We start from the raw sequence: 18,085 nt of genomic DNA, 5'->3' as shown, positions 1-18,085 counted from the left end.
TTCACAGCTTTAAACAACTATCTCTCATGCTCTTACATACACAGGTCTATTCTTATTACACACAAATCTATTCTTGCAACAAGTTTCAAAGCAGTGACTAAAACCAGCAGAAGTATTTCTTTAACTGTGGGATTGAGGAAACAAAATCACCTTCTCTCCTCCCTCAAAGCTCTGCCTTTCCATTTTCCTTTGCTGAAAAGAAACTATGGTTCTGAGAAGACGGGGAAGAAGTCTCACCTCAACCCTTCCTCCCTGTAGCCTCATATTAGCTTTAGGTTAGAAATAAGATTCAGGGTAGCTTACTTATGGAGAAACAAGAACTTTTAGCTGCAGTCTGCTCAGTAAGGCATTTCATAAACAGAAGCCAGGAAACCGAGAAAGACTGATAAGCCCTCTACACATGCACAGTGGGGTTCATGCACATGTGGACGTTTATATATTATCTTTTTTGAATCTTAGACATATAAATGTCAAACCAGAAAACTATGGTGGGACAAAAACATCTAAGGTAGTCCTTATTGTTTGCTTAAAAGAAAAAGTAATATTTAAAGCAAAAATAAATAGCCTAAATGACATTTTAAAGTTAAATATATCATCCTCTTTCATTGACATGTTTCTGAAATCACCTAAAGAGCAAGGTAGAATACAGACAGACACATAAATAACTTCTGTAAAGCAATGCTGTTTCTAAAATAATCTGCTCCCCTCCTTCACTTTAGGAGGGTGCAGACCAAATCAAACCTATATTTAGGACACTGTAGTTGCATATTTGGCACATTCTCCCTGTCCCCTGCTCATTTAACAGTGGCACATTGTAAGAGGTATCAATAGCTTCCTTCAAAAAGCAAGAACTACCTTCCTGTGACATTCTAATTTTTTTTTTTTTTTTAAAGCTTCCAGTGGTTTATTTTTCTTTATTTTCTTTTTCAAACTGTATTCCCATCTTCTCCCATTCTCGGCTCCCCCCATAAAGGAGCTCATAAGAGAAATGTACAAACAATAATTCCTCTATGTCAGTTGTCAGATAGGAAAGCATCAGGCAACAGCAACTTTGATAACTCACCTGTCTCCTGTATTCAGACATCGGCCTGTACACCATCCATCCATTTTCAGAAAACTTTTCTTCATTCACAAATGCAAAAAAAAGCTGTAGGATGTAAAGGAAACTTACTACACCAAGCTCTGACTGAAAGCGACAAATATGACAGCTCATCATCATCATTAGGTATAACCTAATGCCTGCCACAAAACACTTCCACACCACCCTCGTTCTCTCCCTTTAAATTTGGTATGTGTAAGATTGTAAAGCAAAGAGCAAGAACAAACAATACAGATCTGCAATGAAATAATGAAAATGTGACAAGAGTTGAAACAAGAAGTGACAATAGGTGAATCTGCAATTACTATATAAAATACTAGATGCTACATTGAAAGCTAAATTGAAAAATATTTTAATTTCTATTTGCTACCAGTAGGAAGCAGCCTTCTTTCTGCATCCCCTCCCCAACTGACCCTTACTAAAAGGAATCCAGGTTACCATAAAATTCCATAAAAATTAAAAAGTTGCCACCAAAAGTGATACAAAAATATGTTAACAGGTTACACTATTTACTTTTCTCTTGCTTTATTGCTCACTCTCAAGACTCAGCATCCTCACCCAGGATTCCAATAACTTTCTCATACCTTTTAGCTTCCTTTTCCTTTCAACCAACTCCAAGTGGGCTCTATTACCTAACTAACCCCAGTTCTTCCTTGGTTTTTATAGTTCATGACGAAAGCAGAAATGTTTATTTCAAGAATCTCCTTCATTGAGAAAATGGATTTTGGTGGCTTACAAATTCTTCAGATGCCAACTGGAGTATGAAACTAAGTTGTTACAGAAAAGAATATGTTGTCCTGAGCTAATTAAGCAACAACAGCCAGAGCAGAGAGCATTCCAGAGATCATCATAGCTTGCTTATGACAGAAAAGCTGAAAGTCTCCTAGCTATTCAAAGACATTAAAAGAAGAAACTGGAGGGTAAAACTTAACATCCCAAATATACATCATTTTCAAAGGCAACCATTTTCTGCATTTCTGCTTTTCTGAACTAAGCAGAAATGCAGAAAACCTGACGAGCAAGAAGATGCCCCATAACCATGTTTCTAAGGTGTCATGGTTACATCTACTGAGGTATGGCAATGCTTCCCAAGTGCACCACACGCTAAGACAGAGGTTTCTTAAGAACTTATGCGGGCAGACCTTAAGGGCTCGAGGCAATTCTGTTTAGCCTAATATGGTACAACGGTTTAAACAGTAAACAGCTCTAATCACAACACCACAAAACTGAATCCCTCCAGAAGGAGGGGTTTTCCCCTCATGTGTTTCAAATCAACAAGCATTTTAACAGCATATCACTGCTCACACAATATACTTTATCCCACTAGTTTCTAGAAACCAGATTTTTATATTAAATCAGTATTTTAGAGCAAGTACATTCACTGGCAAGTTTGCAGAAGTGAACAATGCATTCCCAAGTTGTGTTTTCTGAACCTCTTCACCATTTTTAAAGTAGTAGGCCCTCAGAGTAAGTAAGCATTACTGATTCTTTTGCCTAAAAAAACCCTACTATCAAGTGGGATGGAGGGAGAGATTTAGAAAGGAAAAGTAAAGAGGTGGACATCAACTGTATCAGAAAAAAAAAAATATTCCATCAGAAGTACATGCAAGTATGCGAAGTTAAATAAAAAAAAACTGAAAAAGTTTTTGCAAACTAGGAATACAGCAAAATAGAAATATCGCTATCTAAAGCAGTAGATGCAAGTGATTCGCTGAACTGCGAATAAACAGCTACACACAAAAACCATCCCCTCCTCCTCATAGGAATTTGCCATATCCTGAAGAGCAACTATGCTAAGAATTCACCAAGGAATCAGAGACAAAAGAGAATCTTATCACAGTAGAAAACAAACACAGGAATCCTAACAGATCATTTAAAAGATGTCTCAAAGGCAGGAATATATTATTTGACACGGCAAATCCCATGCGAGAACTTAAAAACTACCCAGCTTAAGCAATACAAGTTTATTACAGTGTACTATTTCATAGGAGATTTTACTGATAAAGAGGGTGCTCCTCCAAACTAGAAAGAAACAAGTGGCAGCTATGTTGTTCATGTAACCCACAAAATAACCCACAAGAATCCAGATGGAAAAGTGTATTTTGTTTTCACCTTTTTAAAAAACAGGGATAAATTTACTAGGCGTGAGGAGGAGATGAACAAAATTCTTTCTGAAAGAATAATTTCCTACTACGTAAAGTATGTTTCACTTAAAACACTGCTACAGCAGCTTTACCACATCTGCTGCAAAAGCTTTCAGTCACATAACCCACAGCTATTAAAGCTGACAATTATGCTTCATCAGCTCTGTTGACATTCATGGTAGTGAATGCCTTCATTCTTCAAATTCTTCCTATATTGCTCAAGGAAATGAATCAACTCAGCAAAAATCTGCAGCCTAACGAGTAACAGGAGACTACAATGAAGGAAAAGGTGTATGGAGCAAAACTTGGGCTTAGATTTTTATACAAGCAATTCATAGAAAGCTCTTCCAAGTATACTCCAACAAGAACATTAGTTAAAAGTGAGCAGTATATAAAAACCTGAAGACTAAAAATTACTTTTCTCCTGCAAGAGTTGACTGAATTATAACAAACAAATTATACACAGTTCTATGTGCACACTGGGTACAGACTGTACAGTTAGTGTGGTTACTACTAGAAGTCTTACTCATTGTACAGAAGAGATTAAAGATCTGAATCCTGCCCCAGCACTCCTAATGGCCTTTCACTTAAGGCTTGTTTTGTCAAGTTTTGAAAATATTCTTTGAGGATAGCCTGAGCTTTAGTCCAGGATAAATACTAGAGTCTGAAGCACAGCAACATCTCCAGCCTACCTTAGACCTGTCTCTCACAACAAAATACACAAGGCAATATATAAAGCAGTTTTGAAGAGTAAAAATGCTTCCTTTCCCACTCTGACAACCATAGCATGGTTCCATTCAACAATACACAGCTTAAAGCAATTTCTCAACCTAAGTTTTTCATAAATTCATATCCACTTAAGCAGATTGGTAGCCGTAAGTAAAATTTGTATCCTTCTATGCGTTCCAACATGAGACAGTAGAAAAGTCAGAGTAGCAGAATGTGCGTTTAAAACTCCATATACATTTATACTCCTTTCACAGTTCTAAACCACAGTTTAACTGCAGTGTAACAAGCAACCCCATTTTAATACTGAGAAACTGACACTTTAGCAAACATAAGATATACGCTTGGATACAATTGTATTTTCTTACTTGCGTCAGTACAAACCATATTTAGCACACATTTGCACATTTTTCATAGAAAAAATGCGATATGAGCAACATAAAGTAATTTCTATTAAATAACATTTATTTGTTGGAGTTTCTATTATTCTGATAGCAAACCAAATAGATTTGTTCATTATAACTGGGTCTGTCCATGTGATAAATACATGTTTTGATCCCAGAAAGCATTTATTATAGTTCAGGTAAGCTTCACATCTGCACTAATGACCCACATATTTCTACTTTCACCCTAAATAACCCAAGGTTACGGATAAAGCACAGTATGTAACTGTATGTCCTGATTTAACTTAACATTGATGAAGCTTACCTCTCAAAGTGCACATAAACTGAATGCAATTCTACAGCGCAGCAGGCAAACGGGAAGAAAAATTATGGGAAGAAAATATGCCATTCACAATACACTGTTCGCATATCACTTGAGGTAAAATTTCAGGCGCTACCCTAGTAAAAATACACAGCATAGCTTTTTGTACATACAGGTTTCTTTGTATTCATGCCCCTCAGACACAATTATTGTGTCAGGATGAAAACAAGGAAGTCATTTCACTACCTGCAGGCATTTCGTATGGACTACCTGGGTGTATTTATATCCTTCAGAGTGCAGAGAGCAGAAGGTCAGAGACGCAAACTACATAACCAGCTATAGGAATCATAGGGCTCCACAAAGAGAAAAGCCCTGGCTGCCTCTCTCAGTGCACCATCGTGCACGCAGACAAGCCTTTCAAATACCAAAGTATAGTAGAAAGTTGGCCACCACACAAAAGGTGGCAAAAAATGCTTCCACCCACCTTTCCATCCCTCCGTATCTATGGCATATTCCGCCTAAACTCTCCTTCTCTCCGAACAATACTTTAGGTACTCTGAGCCTCCAACCTAACTTATAGTCATTTCTTTCCTCCACACAAGAAATTCTGTTCCCTCAGACTGTCATTAATTCTGCCTCTTCAATGAAAAGCACTTCTCCACAGCTCCTATTGCACCCCACTTATTTTCCCAGGAATTATTATACCAACTGCAGCTTCATTAGATGTGTCTGAATTAAATAAGCATGGGTGGAAATCTAAAAACGTAAAGCCTGCACACAAGAGATATTCAGGTTCAGACTTCCATGTCTGATGGAAGCCCAACAATTCCTATTAGTCCATCTAGAAATCAGCTCCAAATTCTTTCCAACTGCTATGGAAAAAATAAATCAAGGAAAGCACTAAAGAGGTAAGAAAAAAAGAAGTATAGTAAACCACCACTCAGAAAGCTTATGGGGCGCAAGGCTTGTGATTTATCAGTACCTGTAGTTCGTAAAATCAAGTGAGATTCATAATAACCAGTTAGGATTTTTGCAAAAGCAAATTAAAGCCTCTTTGCATGGAACGGAAGTCAGGTTTTTATTGCAGATCCATAGTCTAAAAGCAGAAGGCTACTGCTTCACTTCAGAAAAGGCTTTAAAATATTGCAATGTTTTTGGTGAGCTGTTTTTTATGCTTCACTGTGCAAATAATTCTGTTTACTTCCTTGCAGTGATTTTGAAAATGCAGGTGTTAACCTGCAATTTCAACACACGCAGTCTCTTTTTCAGTCTTCCTACAGATTAAGTACTTGCCTTTGACTATCAATTTATCATTACCATTTTGCACAGAAAAATGGTATGCGATACACTGGTTGCTCACAACACAATGTAGTTCTGTGAGATAAAGGAGAGAGCAGCTGCAATCTGACAACACAGTTTGGCAAGCAGTCTATTTACAAATGGTTACATATTTACTCTACTTATGGAATCACAGTAGATAAATACACATGCTACTTCAGCATATATATATATATATACAATTTATTAAATATTTGCCCAACCCTTATGCATTACAAAAGAAGAAAGCAGCAGAACTACGACAGGGTCTTACAAACATGCAAAGAAAATTGTTTTTTCTATGTCTAACTTACTGGTTGATGCTTTTCATATATTATAAATCACTAAGCTTTTACTCTGTAGAAAAGGCTGTCAGTTTCTCAGTGTGTTTAAAACTAAAGATACCATTATCCTTGCCTTTAATATGCCATTACTGCAACTCAGCCAGTTGTTTGCCTGAAAGCTAAGATCAGACATCACAGTATTTACATAATTAACTTGTGATCATTTGTGAACATGGTAACCTTATACCATTATTGCACAGAGATTGACAGAAGTCATTCAGAATGAAGCCCCAAGTCAAAATGCTTTTTGCAAAATCAAGTTCTCCATTGGACAGGTATGTATGCCAGACTTCACTGCCATCTAAGATCATCTTTATAGATCCAATGACAACACTGGCATAATCTGACTCTCACATACTTTATCAGGATAACTAGGTACATCGGGAGCAGGAGAGGTCGAAGACAGCATGACTGCCAGTGTGTCTCACCAAAACTGGCATTCCCACAGAGCTATCATGGTTAGAAATAAATACATATATCACACAGGTATGATGGTGGCAAATAATCTTATGAAAATGATGTGTAGTTTCAAGATAAGATCAGGAAGTGAAGCAGCTGCTATGCAGAAGCTAAACTACAGAGACTAAATATATCTCATCTTTTGTGGGGCACTACAACATTTGGGGGGGGATTTTTTTTGTTTTGTTGGCTTCAATAAAAAACAAAACCCAAACTTTAAAAAAGAAACCATTCATCAACAATTTTCTGCCAATTAGCACAAGTCTGTAAGTGCAACAAAGTATTATGCTGTTTGTTCCACATCAACTAAGCTGCCAGTCAGATTTTTACATCATGTTATTGATCCCAGGGGATCTGAAACTAAACTATGCTCAAACTGGAGAGAGACAAGAATTAGCTTCTGGAAGCAAGCACACAGGACAATGTTGAGAAACTAACAAACAGTTGCAAACAGACCTGTGATTTATTACAGGCTTTCAAACACTGCTGTTCATACCATGATAGAGAAAAATCTTGAAAACAGTACGTACACTCTACTGAGAAATAATGTTTTGGGCTGCGTTTACCGTCTATTTGTCAGACAACAGTAGAACACGAAGAAAATTTAGTGAGGCATCCCTAAAAGCTCTTGCTTAGGATCAGCAGTAAGGATATGCATAGTTCCACTACATAGAAAAACCGGTCAGGTAAAAATCTGACACAAAATATAAAAGCACAGACAAAAATCACAGCACTGAAGGCTTAGACCTTTATTGTCCCAGTGATGCTTGCTTTCCACCACAAAGCTGCACAAGCATCAGTACCGCTGAACCAGCTGAAGATCAAGGATACAGTTCCACAAGGCAGTCTGAGCAAAATTACCTGTTTAACACTGATAAAAATAGGACATCCCTCTGCTTTCTCTCCTGCCTGCTCCCTATTCCACACACATGCCCTCTTTTGCACTGGTTCTGGTGCATTTCAAACCTGGTCTCCTCAAATTGTTAAAAGTGTCACAAGCCTAACTCAGAAAACAGAATATTTTGTGCTTGGTAAGTGAGCTGCATTGGCTTACTTGGCAATTATACAACTATCGATTTGGTACAAGAGGAATAATTAACTACATGGCTGGAAGGTAGAGAGAAGGAGACCAGAAAAATAAAAAGAGCTGAGCATACAAGTAGCAGGAGGCTGTCATCTTTACCCAGCTGTCATGTGAAGCCACAGCATGTTCTTTATAAAAAGACTTCCCTGATGGAGCTGGCTGCATGGTCAGAGTGTTAGCCTACATTCAAAGGAAAAGGCAGGCATGCACAGCTCAGACATACTGTCAAATTAAGACAGTGAAACCTTGTTCTAAACCAGTCACTGAAAGAGGCAGTCCCATCATTACCCTTCATTCACAACCAGCCACAGATGCCTCAACTCCATCCTCACACTGGGCTGACAAGACAGGAAACAACTCAGGGTAACACTTTTTGTTCGTTTTATTTTTTTTACTTTGTTTTTTTTACTTTGCTTTAGTCTCTTTAATCCCCTATCTGGTTCATCATAGAGCCTCAAACTCACGCAAGGAAAGCCAAGGCAGGGATGAACAACCAGGCAAAAATACACACCTTTGGCAGGATCAATTTAAACTGCTTGCTGCAATATGGTGAAAGCACACCAAAAATATCACACACTTGCTTAGCTCATTTTAAAGTTTTTATTCACTTTGTGACATTAGAAAATCAGGGAAGGTGCAACTTCATGATACAGCATAGGTTTACTTTATTTCACTCCAAAGTAATCATAATTTCTAATGGTTATACCCTGCTCCAAACATAGCCAAGAGATATAAAGTACAGCCATATCTTCCCCAGTTTTGTCCTTTGCTGAATTGGAAGGCAACACTACCTCTGCCTTGACTGAGCATTTCTTTATTCAGTGTAACTTCTATTGGCAAGTTACATTCAGAATGGGCAAGGCCATGTAATGATGAGCTGTACTATGCTCAACAGGTGCAACAATAAAGCAGGAAGTGCACTACTCCCCATATTACTCACAACCATTGCTAGACAGGAACACCAGAGCTGAGGTGACAAAACCTCATACAAGTCCAAATGTCATTACCATGTTATTCAAGCCCTGTAGTTGGATTGTACACCATAAAAATAAACCACAAGGGACTTTTCTAAATTGGTTACAACTTAATTTGTCCATATGCATTACATACAACTCCATACTGGTCCTCAATGTAAGGAGGAACAGAATTCTTCACCATGAGATCAAATATGGAATGAGACTGTCCAGAGACATGCCAGAACCTACCCCACAAGAAAAATTCAAGACTAAGCTTGACTGTGCCCAGGATACCCTTATCTACAGCCCTATTTGCAACAGAAGCCCCTCTTGACACAAACTTCTCTATAATTTTTCTACATATAGCTTTCTCTTTTCCATCATTCTTTCAAAGTCCATATATCCTGTTATGCTTTCAATCATTCTCTCATACTGTAAGATGCAAAAAAACGCCAGCAGTAGTCAGCGATATATTTGCTTCCTGTACTCACAAAGAAGCCTGTTGTAGAACTCCTCACACCTACCCAAACGTAGAAATGTTTCATTTCTTGAGACCTATCCATTAACATTATGGAATGTTATAACCAAAAGCATTTATTTTTCCTTATTCATTCCAGACTGTTTGCATATAAAATGCTCATTTTCTGCAAAAAAGTTTCAAAGAATTAAATGTGTATAGAGTATAGCCTACTGATTGACATGTATCTTCAGAGAAGGAAATAACATTCTTGCTGCAGCCTCAGACTCAACAATTCTCTGCACAAAGTTCTTAAAGATTCATAGCAGAACCCTCTACCATTTTGTGAGCAGTTACTCAATTATTCTAAATGAAATCATCCCAATGAAGCATAAACTGAATTTTACAACAGACAAAATGAAGAATGAAGAGCTGTCAAAATTATCCACACCAAGCACAATACACAGATTTTGGCATAGAAACAGAAGATAATGGTTAGTTATCATTGTCATTCAATTCCTTTCGTTAGATCATCTTTTAACCTGAAAAAAATCTGTAAATTCATTACTATATTAGCTGCCTGTTCTATTTTTATCAGTTTCATCAATAAAACAAGTGTTGTCTTAACATGTCTCTTTTTTCTGAAGTAAAACTCTCGGTTATTCATATTTATCGTGGCTTTGGAGGCTCCCCAAAAATCAAACATTTTCAAGAAATCAAGGCATGTACTACTGCATTTCCTAATTAGGGAGGATAACTTGCAATCTCTAAGAAATGAAATCCATATGGATCATAAGTATTCAACAGTTTACCTGACATATAGCATATAACACAATTTTATAAATATGTAGATCTAAGTGTTGTAAATGTACAAAATATAAACATTAACTCTTTAGTTTATGCAGATTGTGGTTATGCTTTTTAAGCAACCATGATGTCCATTAGTGGGTCAAACAGTTACTTGGCAAGAACGCTGCATTAAAACAACTCAACGGCATAAATGATGTAACTTACCAAGTTATGTGACTGGGGAAAAGCATATTTTGTGAGGACTTCGAATATATCTCTTCTACTGTGCCCTTCTTGTTTTAATGCAAACCGTAAATTTCTCATGTCCTGAAACAAAGGCATTATCTTCTAAGTGAACGAAAGCAGCAAGATATTTTTATGACATACAAATGCTATATTATTCACTAAGCATGATTTAGAATCTGCTTGCAACACACCTCAAGCCATTGTGAGTGTTCAGTTTTATCTCTTATCCCACAAAATAAAATAGAGCATAAGAATTCTACAAATAAAGCAGTACCACACTCTGCAATGCAAACATTGCTTTGTCACAAAGCCATCAAAAATGACTGTATCTGATTCACTAAAAAGTCTCCTGAGCTATTGAGTATTTGCAGGATGGGAATTACTCTATGTTTTCAAAATGAAAATTTGCCAATTATCTGTCTAGACTACATTCTCCCTAGCTATTTTATCATCACTAATGTCAAAAATAAGCAATCTGTGCATTAACTAAAGAATCAAATGTGTATACATACTCTATTAATGAGTCAAAGAATCCCAAATTATCCACTGGGAACCCCCCAGTGACCATATTTTTTTTATGGTGACATAATTTTTTTGTGTTACTAAGGCTTTTCACTGCCTTTACACCTTACAGAACCCCCATCAGAGGTGTTCTCCAAAAAGATTTTAGGATTATAAAAAAATTACTTACAGAACAAATGAAATAATGAGGCAATGCAGGAATAAAGCCCTACAACACTGCTGCTGTGCAACACCTATCATCAGTTAGTGATTCAGAAAGGAAGTCCAATCCCTCTCCTCACACACAGAGGACAGCCCTTTATACAACAGGTATTTCCCTCCTCAGTTCCAAAAATCTCTTTTTATATTTAGCTGTGGGGAATTTGTATTTTAATTCCTATGAATAGGTAAGCAGTGAGAAACGGAATCTTCAGATTTCATTTCCTATTGAATTATTGGAAAGTCTTACTTTACAGGTTATATCTAATCCATAAGAGTTCTCTCCTCTGCTGGAAGCCCCTCCCATTTTTTCAATCCTTGAAATTACGCCCAATGGAACATTCAACACTACAACTGGATCCTGCAAGGAAAGTTCAAGTAAGGAAAAGATTAATCTGAAGAGTGAAGCAAACTGCTCCTACACATTCGAGAACAGAAAGCAGACATTAAATACATATAGGAAGCAAAAGTGCATTTCTGCGTTTGAGTGTCCCCTGCCAACATGTTATGAAGTCTGTACAGTCACTTCACAGTTTGAACATCATCCAATTGAACATTCAATAAAAATACTTCATGCCTAATACAGTATGCAGGGAACAAAGGTGGCAAAACTCTGAAATACGTGTTCTGCTATGTATTTCTGAATGCCTCTGCTTGCTCAGACTGCTTTATCAATATGCAGAATAAAGTAGAACAAAATGAAAAAGGTATTACTAGTAGAGTTAGCTGCAACCAGAAAGACCTCAGTTCAATAGTCCTAAAATCTTATTTAAGAAAAATAAATTACGAAACAGGTAACAAGCACATTTTATTCTTTCATGTCTCTGCTTATCAAACGCACTACCACTCCCAGCACCCACGTGAGGTTCTACCAATCAAACTATTTTTCTTTTCCAACAGGAAGGACAATCAAAACCTCGGTTTACTGATAAGCATTTCAAGAGCTATTGCACATCATTAGTTGCTGCTCTTGATCTATCACAGAATAAGTGCGAAAGGAACAGCTATCAAAAAGAGCTCCAACAGGCAAAAGATAAAGGTATCAGTTCGGTGTGATTAAACTGCAATTTTACCAGGCAAACCCACATTTTTACAACACATTTAAAGAACTTCCATTTTAATATGGATTTCACAGTGGCACAAAGGCAATTACTATTTAGTCATTACACAGTTAAGATACGGTTATTACAAACATTACAGACCACTTCAAGTAAAAAGCCTCCCATGCAATTCCACAAGCATGCGTGTGCCAAAACTAAAACAAATGAACTGGTCACAAAATACATCAAAGGCAGTGGTGGTGAAGGGAAGGGGGTTAAAGCCAATTCATCCCACAGAAGTAATTGTGGCATATTACTCACATTTTCCACACTTCTTAGGTACAGCCTGTAATTTGTGATGTACACTCTTCCTTTAACAGGGCCATTAAATGGACACATATAAATAACTTCCTTGTCTGTAAGAAATGCAGCATTTCTTAGAGATTGCAAAAAATAAAAAAATAAAAAAAAAATCAGAGCTAAGGACAGCATTAGTTAAGTAGCAGTAAAATAAAAAGAGAGCTGCACTCAAATGAATTTAGAAAGCAGTAAATCTGAATTTAAGCACTTGAATTAAGAAAATGTGGAAGTTTCATATATTACACTTGTCCAAATTAAATCAGCACATTTCAGCAGCCTTCTCTATTTATGTTTGTGTTCTTCTCAGCACTATGTAGGAGAGGGCAGGACACACAGCGAGTAGATTTAAGTCCTCTCTGTGTTTACTAAACCAATCTATTCACTATCACAGAACAAATACACTATTTGATACCATTACATCTTTCAGTGCTCTGTAACCAATTCTGCGTTAAAGTAGTAGTTCCAGCTTTAAAGTGTTTAGGGAACTCACCATCCTGAAGAGAAACATTGTATTTCAATTTGAAGTAATCAAATACAGGAGGGCCATCAGCACTGTTTCAGCAAGGGCAGTAACAAAATGAGTACTAACACATGCTACTCAAAACAGGAAGATTTAACTGAAGCAATGCCATTAAACTTAAGTGAAGCACTACAAACCACCTATTTCTCCCTGTCCACTTGTTTCTTTAGCCCAATCCATTTATCTGCCTTCCACAACAAGCATGCCCTTTCCAGCGTGCTGCCCCAAAGCACAATTTTCATAAGGTTCATATCAAACATTCATCTTAATCCCACGCACTCTCCCTCGTGCCTTCCCCACAACTTTCCTCATTAATAATATAACTACTTCCTCTGAATCACCACTTTTGTTCCACTTCAGCCAATCTTCTTTACAAACCCACCTAACAAATCCTGGGAAGGGGGGAAGGAGAAGCTTTACAAATTAAACAGACCACTTCCATTGCATTCTGATATCCCAACACAAATTTCCATCAGTGGAAGATTCTATCCCAGGAAGAGCCTCCATCAAACCACTGTACACAATCCTCCTTATGCTACAACACCACTGCATGTAAAAGCTAACAAGTGCATAGTAGCTACATGCATGCCATGTTGGGTCAAGGAAGCACAAGACTGTACTTAGGGTAGTCAGTTTGGGCTAAGGTTCACTACACAAGATGCCAATACATAGTGGGTAGAATTCTCTTGACTTTGGAAAGCTTGGAGTAGCTCTCGTTACTAGACATGTGCTACCTGGTCTGTACAGTTATGACAGATCTTCACTTGCCATTTCTTTGTATCGGAGGATCTACCATGTATTCAAACAAAGATTTCAGACTTAAAAAGTTATTTGTGATTACTAATAAAAAGTCGACACCACAATTAAAAAAATGCATGCCACTTTAGCAAGACTTACACCCACACCCAGCCCAAAGTAGTCCAAATTATGAAACAATCCAGTAAGATAAATATATGCCATACGTAAGACACGTATATGGCAGACTCCTGAACACACACTGCACTAGGCAGCTACATAGCTTCATACCTGTAACTCTAGTCTCTCCTGGCAGACGAGGTATTTCTTCATTTTGTTCCCAGTTAGTTCCATCTTTTAGATTCTAAAGAAAGAAGTACAACAGCACATCGTATTTATTTACAACTCCTTCAAGTTCCAGATTTAAAAACAACCACCACCATCTTAGAAGTAATTTCTGCACAGAAAACCAGGTTCTTCCACAGTAGAAAATGACAGACTGAACTATACCAGAATACACCTCATTCTCCTAAACTGCAACTATTAAATATTTGAAGGTTGAACAGCTCTGAAACATAAGAATGTTTTAGTCTTTCTCCTTTTAAAGTAATAGTTAACTGTATTTATATTAAACTGGAATTAAATTTCTATACTGAAAGTTCTCTGAAAGCTTTTTGCATTTAATTTTCTGAATACACTGGGCCTGGAAGAACAAATCAACTGAAATCATTTAAGCAGCATATTCACAACCATTACACACAATCTACTCACTGATGACTTTCCCACATTCAGTAGTTTTCAAGAATGATTAACAGGAAAATAATCTTTGTTTCTGAAGCAATGTCTAAAAAGCTAAATAAAACCTTCATTTCCATTTTCTTGCACACAGGTTACACTTTCTTCAGCCACACAGCATCAAAAGCAGAAGGGAACATGATCTGGAATACTTTAATGTATTTCCCGCTACAGATGGACATTATTATAACAAGCCAGCCAAACATAACTAGGTGTATCTTACAAATTGCACTAGACAGTCCTTCTACAGCATCAAAGCACCAAAACTTTCAAGAATGCCACAGAATATTTCATTGTAGAAAGGCAGAATAAGAGTAAATTAGAACCGATTTTAAGGAGGCACTCATAATTTGAGATAGGGTATTTCATGTATCCACTACAAAAAGTTTTAAATCAACTCAGTTAACTGCATTAGAATCTTAGTAATAAAAATACATACATACATTCAAGAAAGCAGAAATTCAAATATTAATTTCTACCCAAATATGGAAGATAATTATCTCTGATGACCTTTGACATAAAACATATGAAAAAAGCTCCACTCACCCTTTTACTTGAGGAACTCTCCAAGGAGTTTGAATTATATTTAGGTGTTGATGATGAGGCCATACTGGGTATCTGATGAGAAAGCACAAATTGGGAGACATAAACTTCCACCTGGACTATGTTCCATTTACAGGAGCGATTTTAGACTTTGGAGGTCCAGAGGTAGACATCAAGAACCTTCAGGAATGTTTTGCAAGTTGCTCTTCATTTTAAAAATTACACAATGCCTTGTAACTGAAGGTCACTATTTTAAAGCATCCAAATCTACCAAGAAATCCGTTACTAGCTCTGGGACTGGTTCTTATTATAAGGTCTATTTCAACTCAAGCAGTATTTTGGAATTCCGGTGTTTGAATACTATTATTAGTTCAGTCAAGAGACATTAGCATTTGTTTTAAGCAACAGGATATACATATTACGAAATGCATCCTACTTGGAGTAATTGTATTAAGACTCCCCATTTAGGAAAACAGGAACAAACCCTAAAATTATGGCACAGCACTTGAAATCACAAGCACATCAGTACATAGAAGGAAAAATGCTCTACAGCACTTTCACATTTAAAAACAATTCCCATTTCCTAAACTGAAACTGCAGCTAGCACACCAGAAGGGGGAGTGTCCGGCCTCCGCGTCTGAACAGCCCTGAGATTTCCTTCCTATAAAGGAAAAGGATTTTATTTCTATTTAAATGCTATTGATTAAAGACAGAATCACATGATACCAGATTCACCATCTCAATCATTTCCTGACATAGCACAGGGGATCGTTAGAACAAACACTGTGAAAACGCTCATTTCTGAAATTACTGCAAACAATTACTGCCAGTAATTGTGGCACATTGTACTTCCTTTTCACTAGTCACACACCCTGGGTCAAGCCACTGTGCCATCGTACAAGTAGGTACAATCTTGAGTTCTTACTGTTGGGGGGGGAAGAGGTGATTACATACCATACCATCTTTGTTCCTATTCCATAAATGAAACACTGTAGCCTTAAATAAGCACTTTCACTCCCCTTTCAACACTGGTAAGCTTGCACCAAGCTCCCTGCACCATGACAAATCAGCCCATGCTCCTGCATAACAGTGAGCTCGCAGTGACACTGCAACAGTTCCAGACAAGCAACCGCAACACAAACTGCCAGATCAAAAATGCTTTGAAGCTACACTAACAATACAGGAATGTGCCTGTGTGAAGAAGCTGGAAAACCATGACCCGAGTTTTGACAATAAAGCTTATAATCTTCAGAGAACGTTTTTTCTTCCTTGCAGCATCTAGCATACTATCAAGCTTAAGGCAGCTTTAACATTTTTTACATTGCTATGTTAACTTGTGAACATCAAGTATTTGTTCAGATTACTTTCCTTAATTCACAGAAGTTTCCTAATAATGAGAGACTTGTAAAGGTTAAAAGTATATTTACCGAGAAGCTTGTTTTAAAATGTTTTCCATATGGTTTTTGTTCATATTTTAAGTGAGAAACACCAGATGGGACAAAAAGAAAAGCACAGCAGCCCCAGTTTTTCTACGTCAGCATAGACAGTGGTTTTAATTTCAGCTCACATAAATTTAAATTAAGGTTGCACCAACCAAGAGAGACATGTGAGCATAAACAAGCCCTAGAAAAGTGACTTCTTAAAAAGATGTGGCACCCCTAAATAGACCTGCACTGCCAAATGGAAACATTAACTGCAGTAGGTACAGGCACACTCTAGGTGTTGATCTTGCAAACGCAACTACTCCATCAGCAAAGCCACAGAGAGACAAGCTGCACCAGAGGTCATGCAAGCCCACAGGGATACTGGGTGCACACCTCGTGCCAACCCACTGCCTAAGCTCAGGAGAACAAAAGCTCATTTGGATATTCTTTATGCCTTTCAATACTACCTCCAATGACTGCTGCTCACACAGGGAATGGCATCAAGCGTTTTAGAAGTTTCCCGTTTCCTCCTTTGCTTTCTGCATTATTCCTTCCCTTACTGCACATTCACTAAGTTTTGGCTGAGCTGTAGCACATAAAGTGAGTTACGATTCCAAGATAATCATCTGACTCCCCAGTACAACTCACTGACTGTAACTTTTCCCAACCTCATAAGCAAAGATCCTTTCAGAAGCTCAAAAAAAATGTCTCTTTGTAGAACCTGACAGGACAGCAGGAAAGTGCTCACCTCCCCTCCACGCTGTCACCCCACCAGGCAATTTCAAACATCAAGATGCCTGGCAGCTCTTACAGCAGACCCTCGTGTGTGTGTTTCAGTGTATGGAAATCTACTTTGTGTAACATTCCCTCAATTCCCCATGAGGCTGATTTCTCTAAACATACTTAGTGAGAATGAATTTACTCATCTACTTCAATTTCTACAGAGTATTTCACGGTAGAATTACAATCATCTACTCTTTCATTTCCAACACTTCACTAATGCAAATCAGGCTTATTTAGAGTTAATTAAGTTGAATTAATATGTATTGAAGGTGTTATCTGTCAGATTGTTTTCCTGTAAATCCATAAAATATTTTCACCAAAATTAATGCCAGTCACATCACTATGTTAGTGATTTTTTTTTTTGTGCTACCTCCATTTCGCTTTGAATTCAAGTCACACTTGAAAAACCCAGATACAAATAAGCACATTTATAACCGCCCACATTTCCCTCATTTCTCTAAATAAACTATGGTCATGTAATTAAACTTTGCATTATAAAACACCCACTAGACAGCAAGATCACCAAGAGGAGCAGAACCTGAAGCACCTGCCCTATAATGAGAGGCTGAGGGAGCTGGGAATTACTCAGCTTGAAGAATAGACCGCTTCAGTGGGACTCACAGCTGCCCACCAGTACTTTTAAGGTGGTTACTTAGAAGACAGAGCCAGAGTCCTCAAAGTGGTGAGTGATGACAGGACAGCACACAACAGCAGCTGAAACAAACTAGATTCCAGAATGACTTAAGGAAAAACTAAATAAACCCCCTGTCCAACCTCCTTTTGCACTGTGAGGCAGTGAAAATAGACCTAGGGAGGTTGCAGACTCCATCCTTAGAGTT

The 18,085-nt window shown here is 37.6% G+C and overlaps 1 protein-coding gene across 4 annotated transcripts in view; it reads right to left on the bottom strand.

Moving 5' to 3' along the window:
• MTM1 (myotubularin 1) overlaps positions 1-18,085 on the bottom strand; it is a 41,157-nt gene that overhangs the window by 14,695 nt on the left and 8,377 nt on the right. For 3 of the 4 annotated variants that reach the window (XM_061445977.1, XM_061445976.1, XM_061445975.1), the window contains 6 exons: positions 15,043-15,114; positions 13,993-14,065; positions 12,408-12,502; positions 11,297-11,407; positions 10,306-10,407; positions 1,064-1,147 (listed from right to left, as the gene is read on the bottom strand). In XM_061445977.1, the coding sequence (XP_061301961.1) occupies positions 1,064-1,147; positions 10,306-10,407; positions 11,297-11,407; positions 12,408-12,502; positions 13,993-14,065; positions 15,043-15,105 (528 nt within the window). In that variant the 5' untranslated portion in view covers positions 15,106-15,114. Of the gene's footprint in view, positions 1-1,063; positions 1,148-10,305; positions 10,408-11,296; positions 11,408-12,407; positions 12,523-13,992; positions 14,066-15,042; positions 15,115-18,085 lie in introns of those variants that run through there. The other variant, XM_061445979.1, reaches the window with a different exon arrangement.

Source organism: Pezoporus flaviventris, unplaced genomic scaffold, assembly GCF_033815535.1.
Source record: "Pezoporus flaviventris isolate CSIRO_AGI_PZ_B2104156 unplaced genomic scaffold, CSIRO_AGI_Pfla_v1 ptg000005l, whole genome shotgun sequence".
NCBI classification, from domain to species: Eukaryota; Metazoa; Chordata; class Aves; order Psittaciformes; family Psittacidae; genus Pezoporus; species Pezoporus flaviventris.
This window is presented reverse-complemented; position numbering and strand designations above follow the sequence as displayed.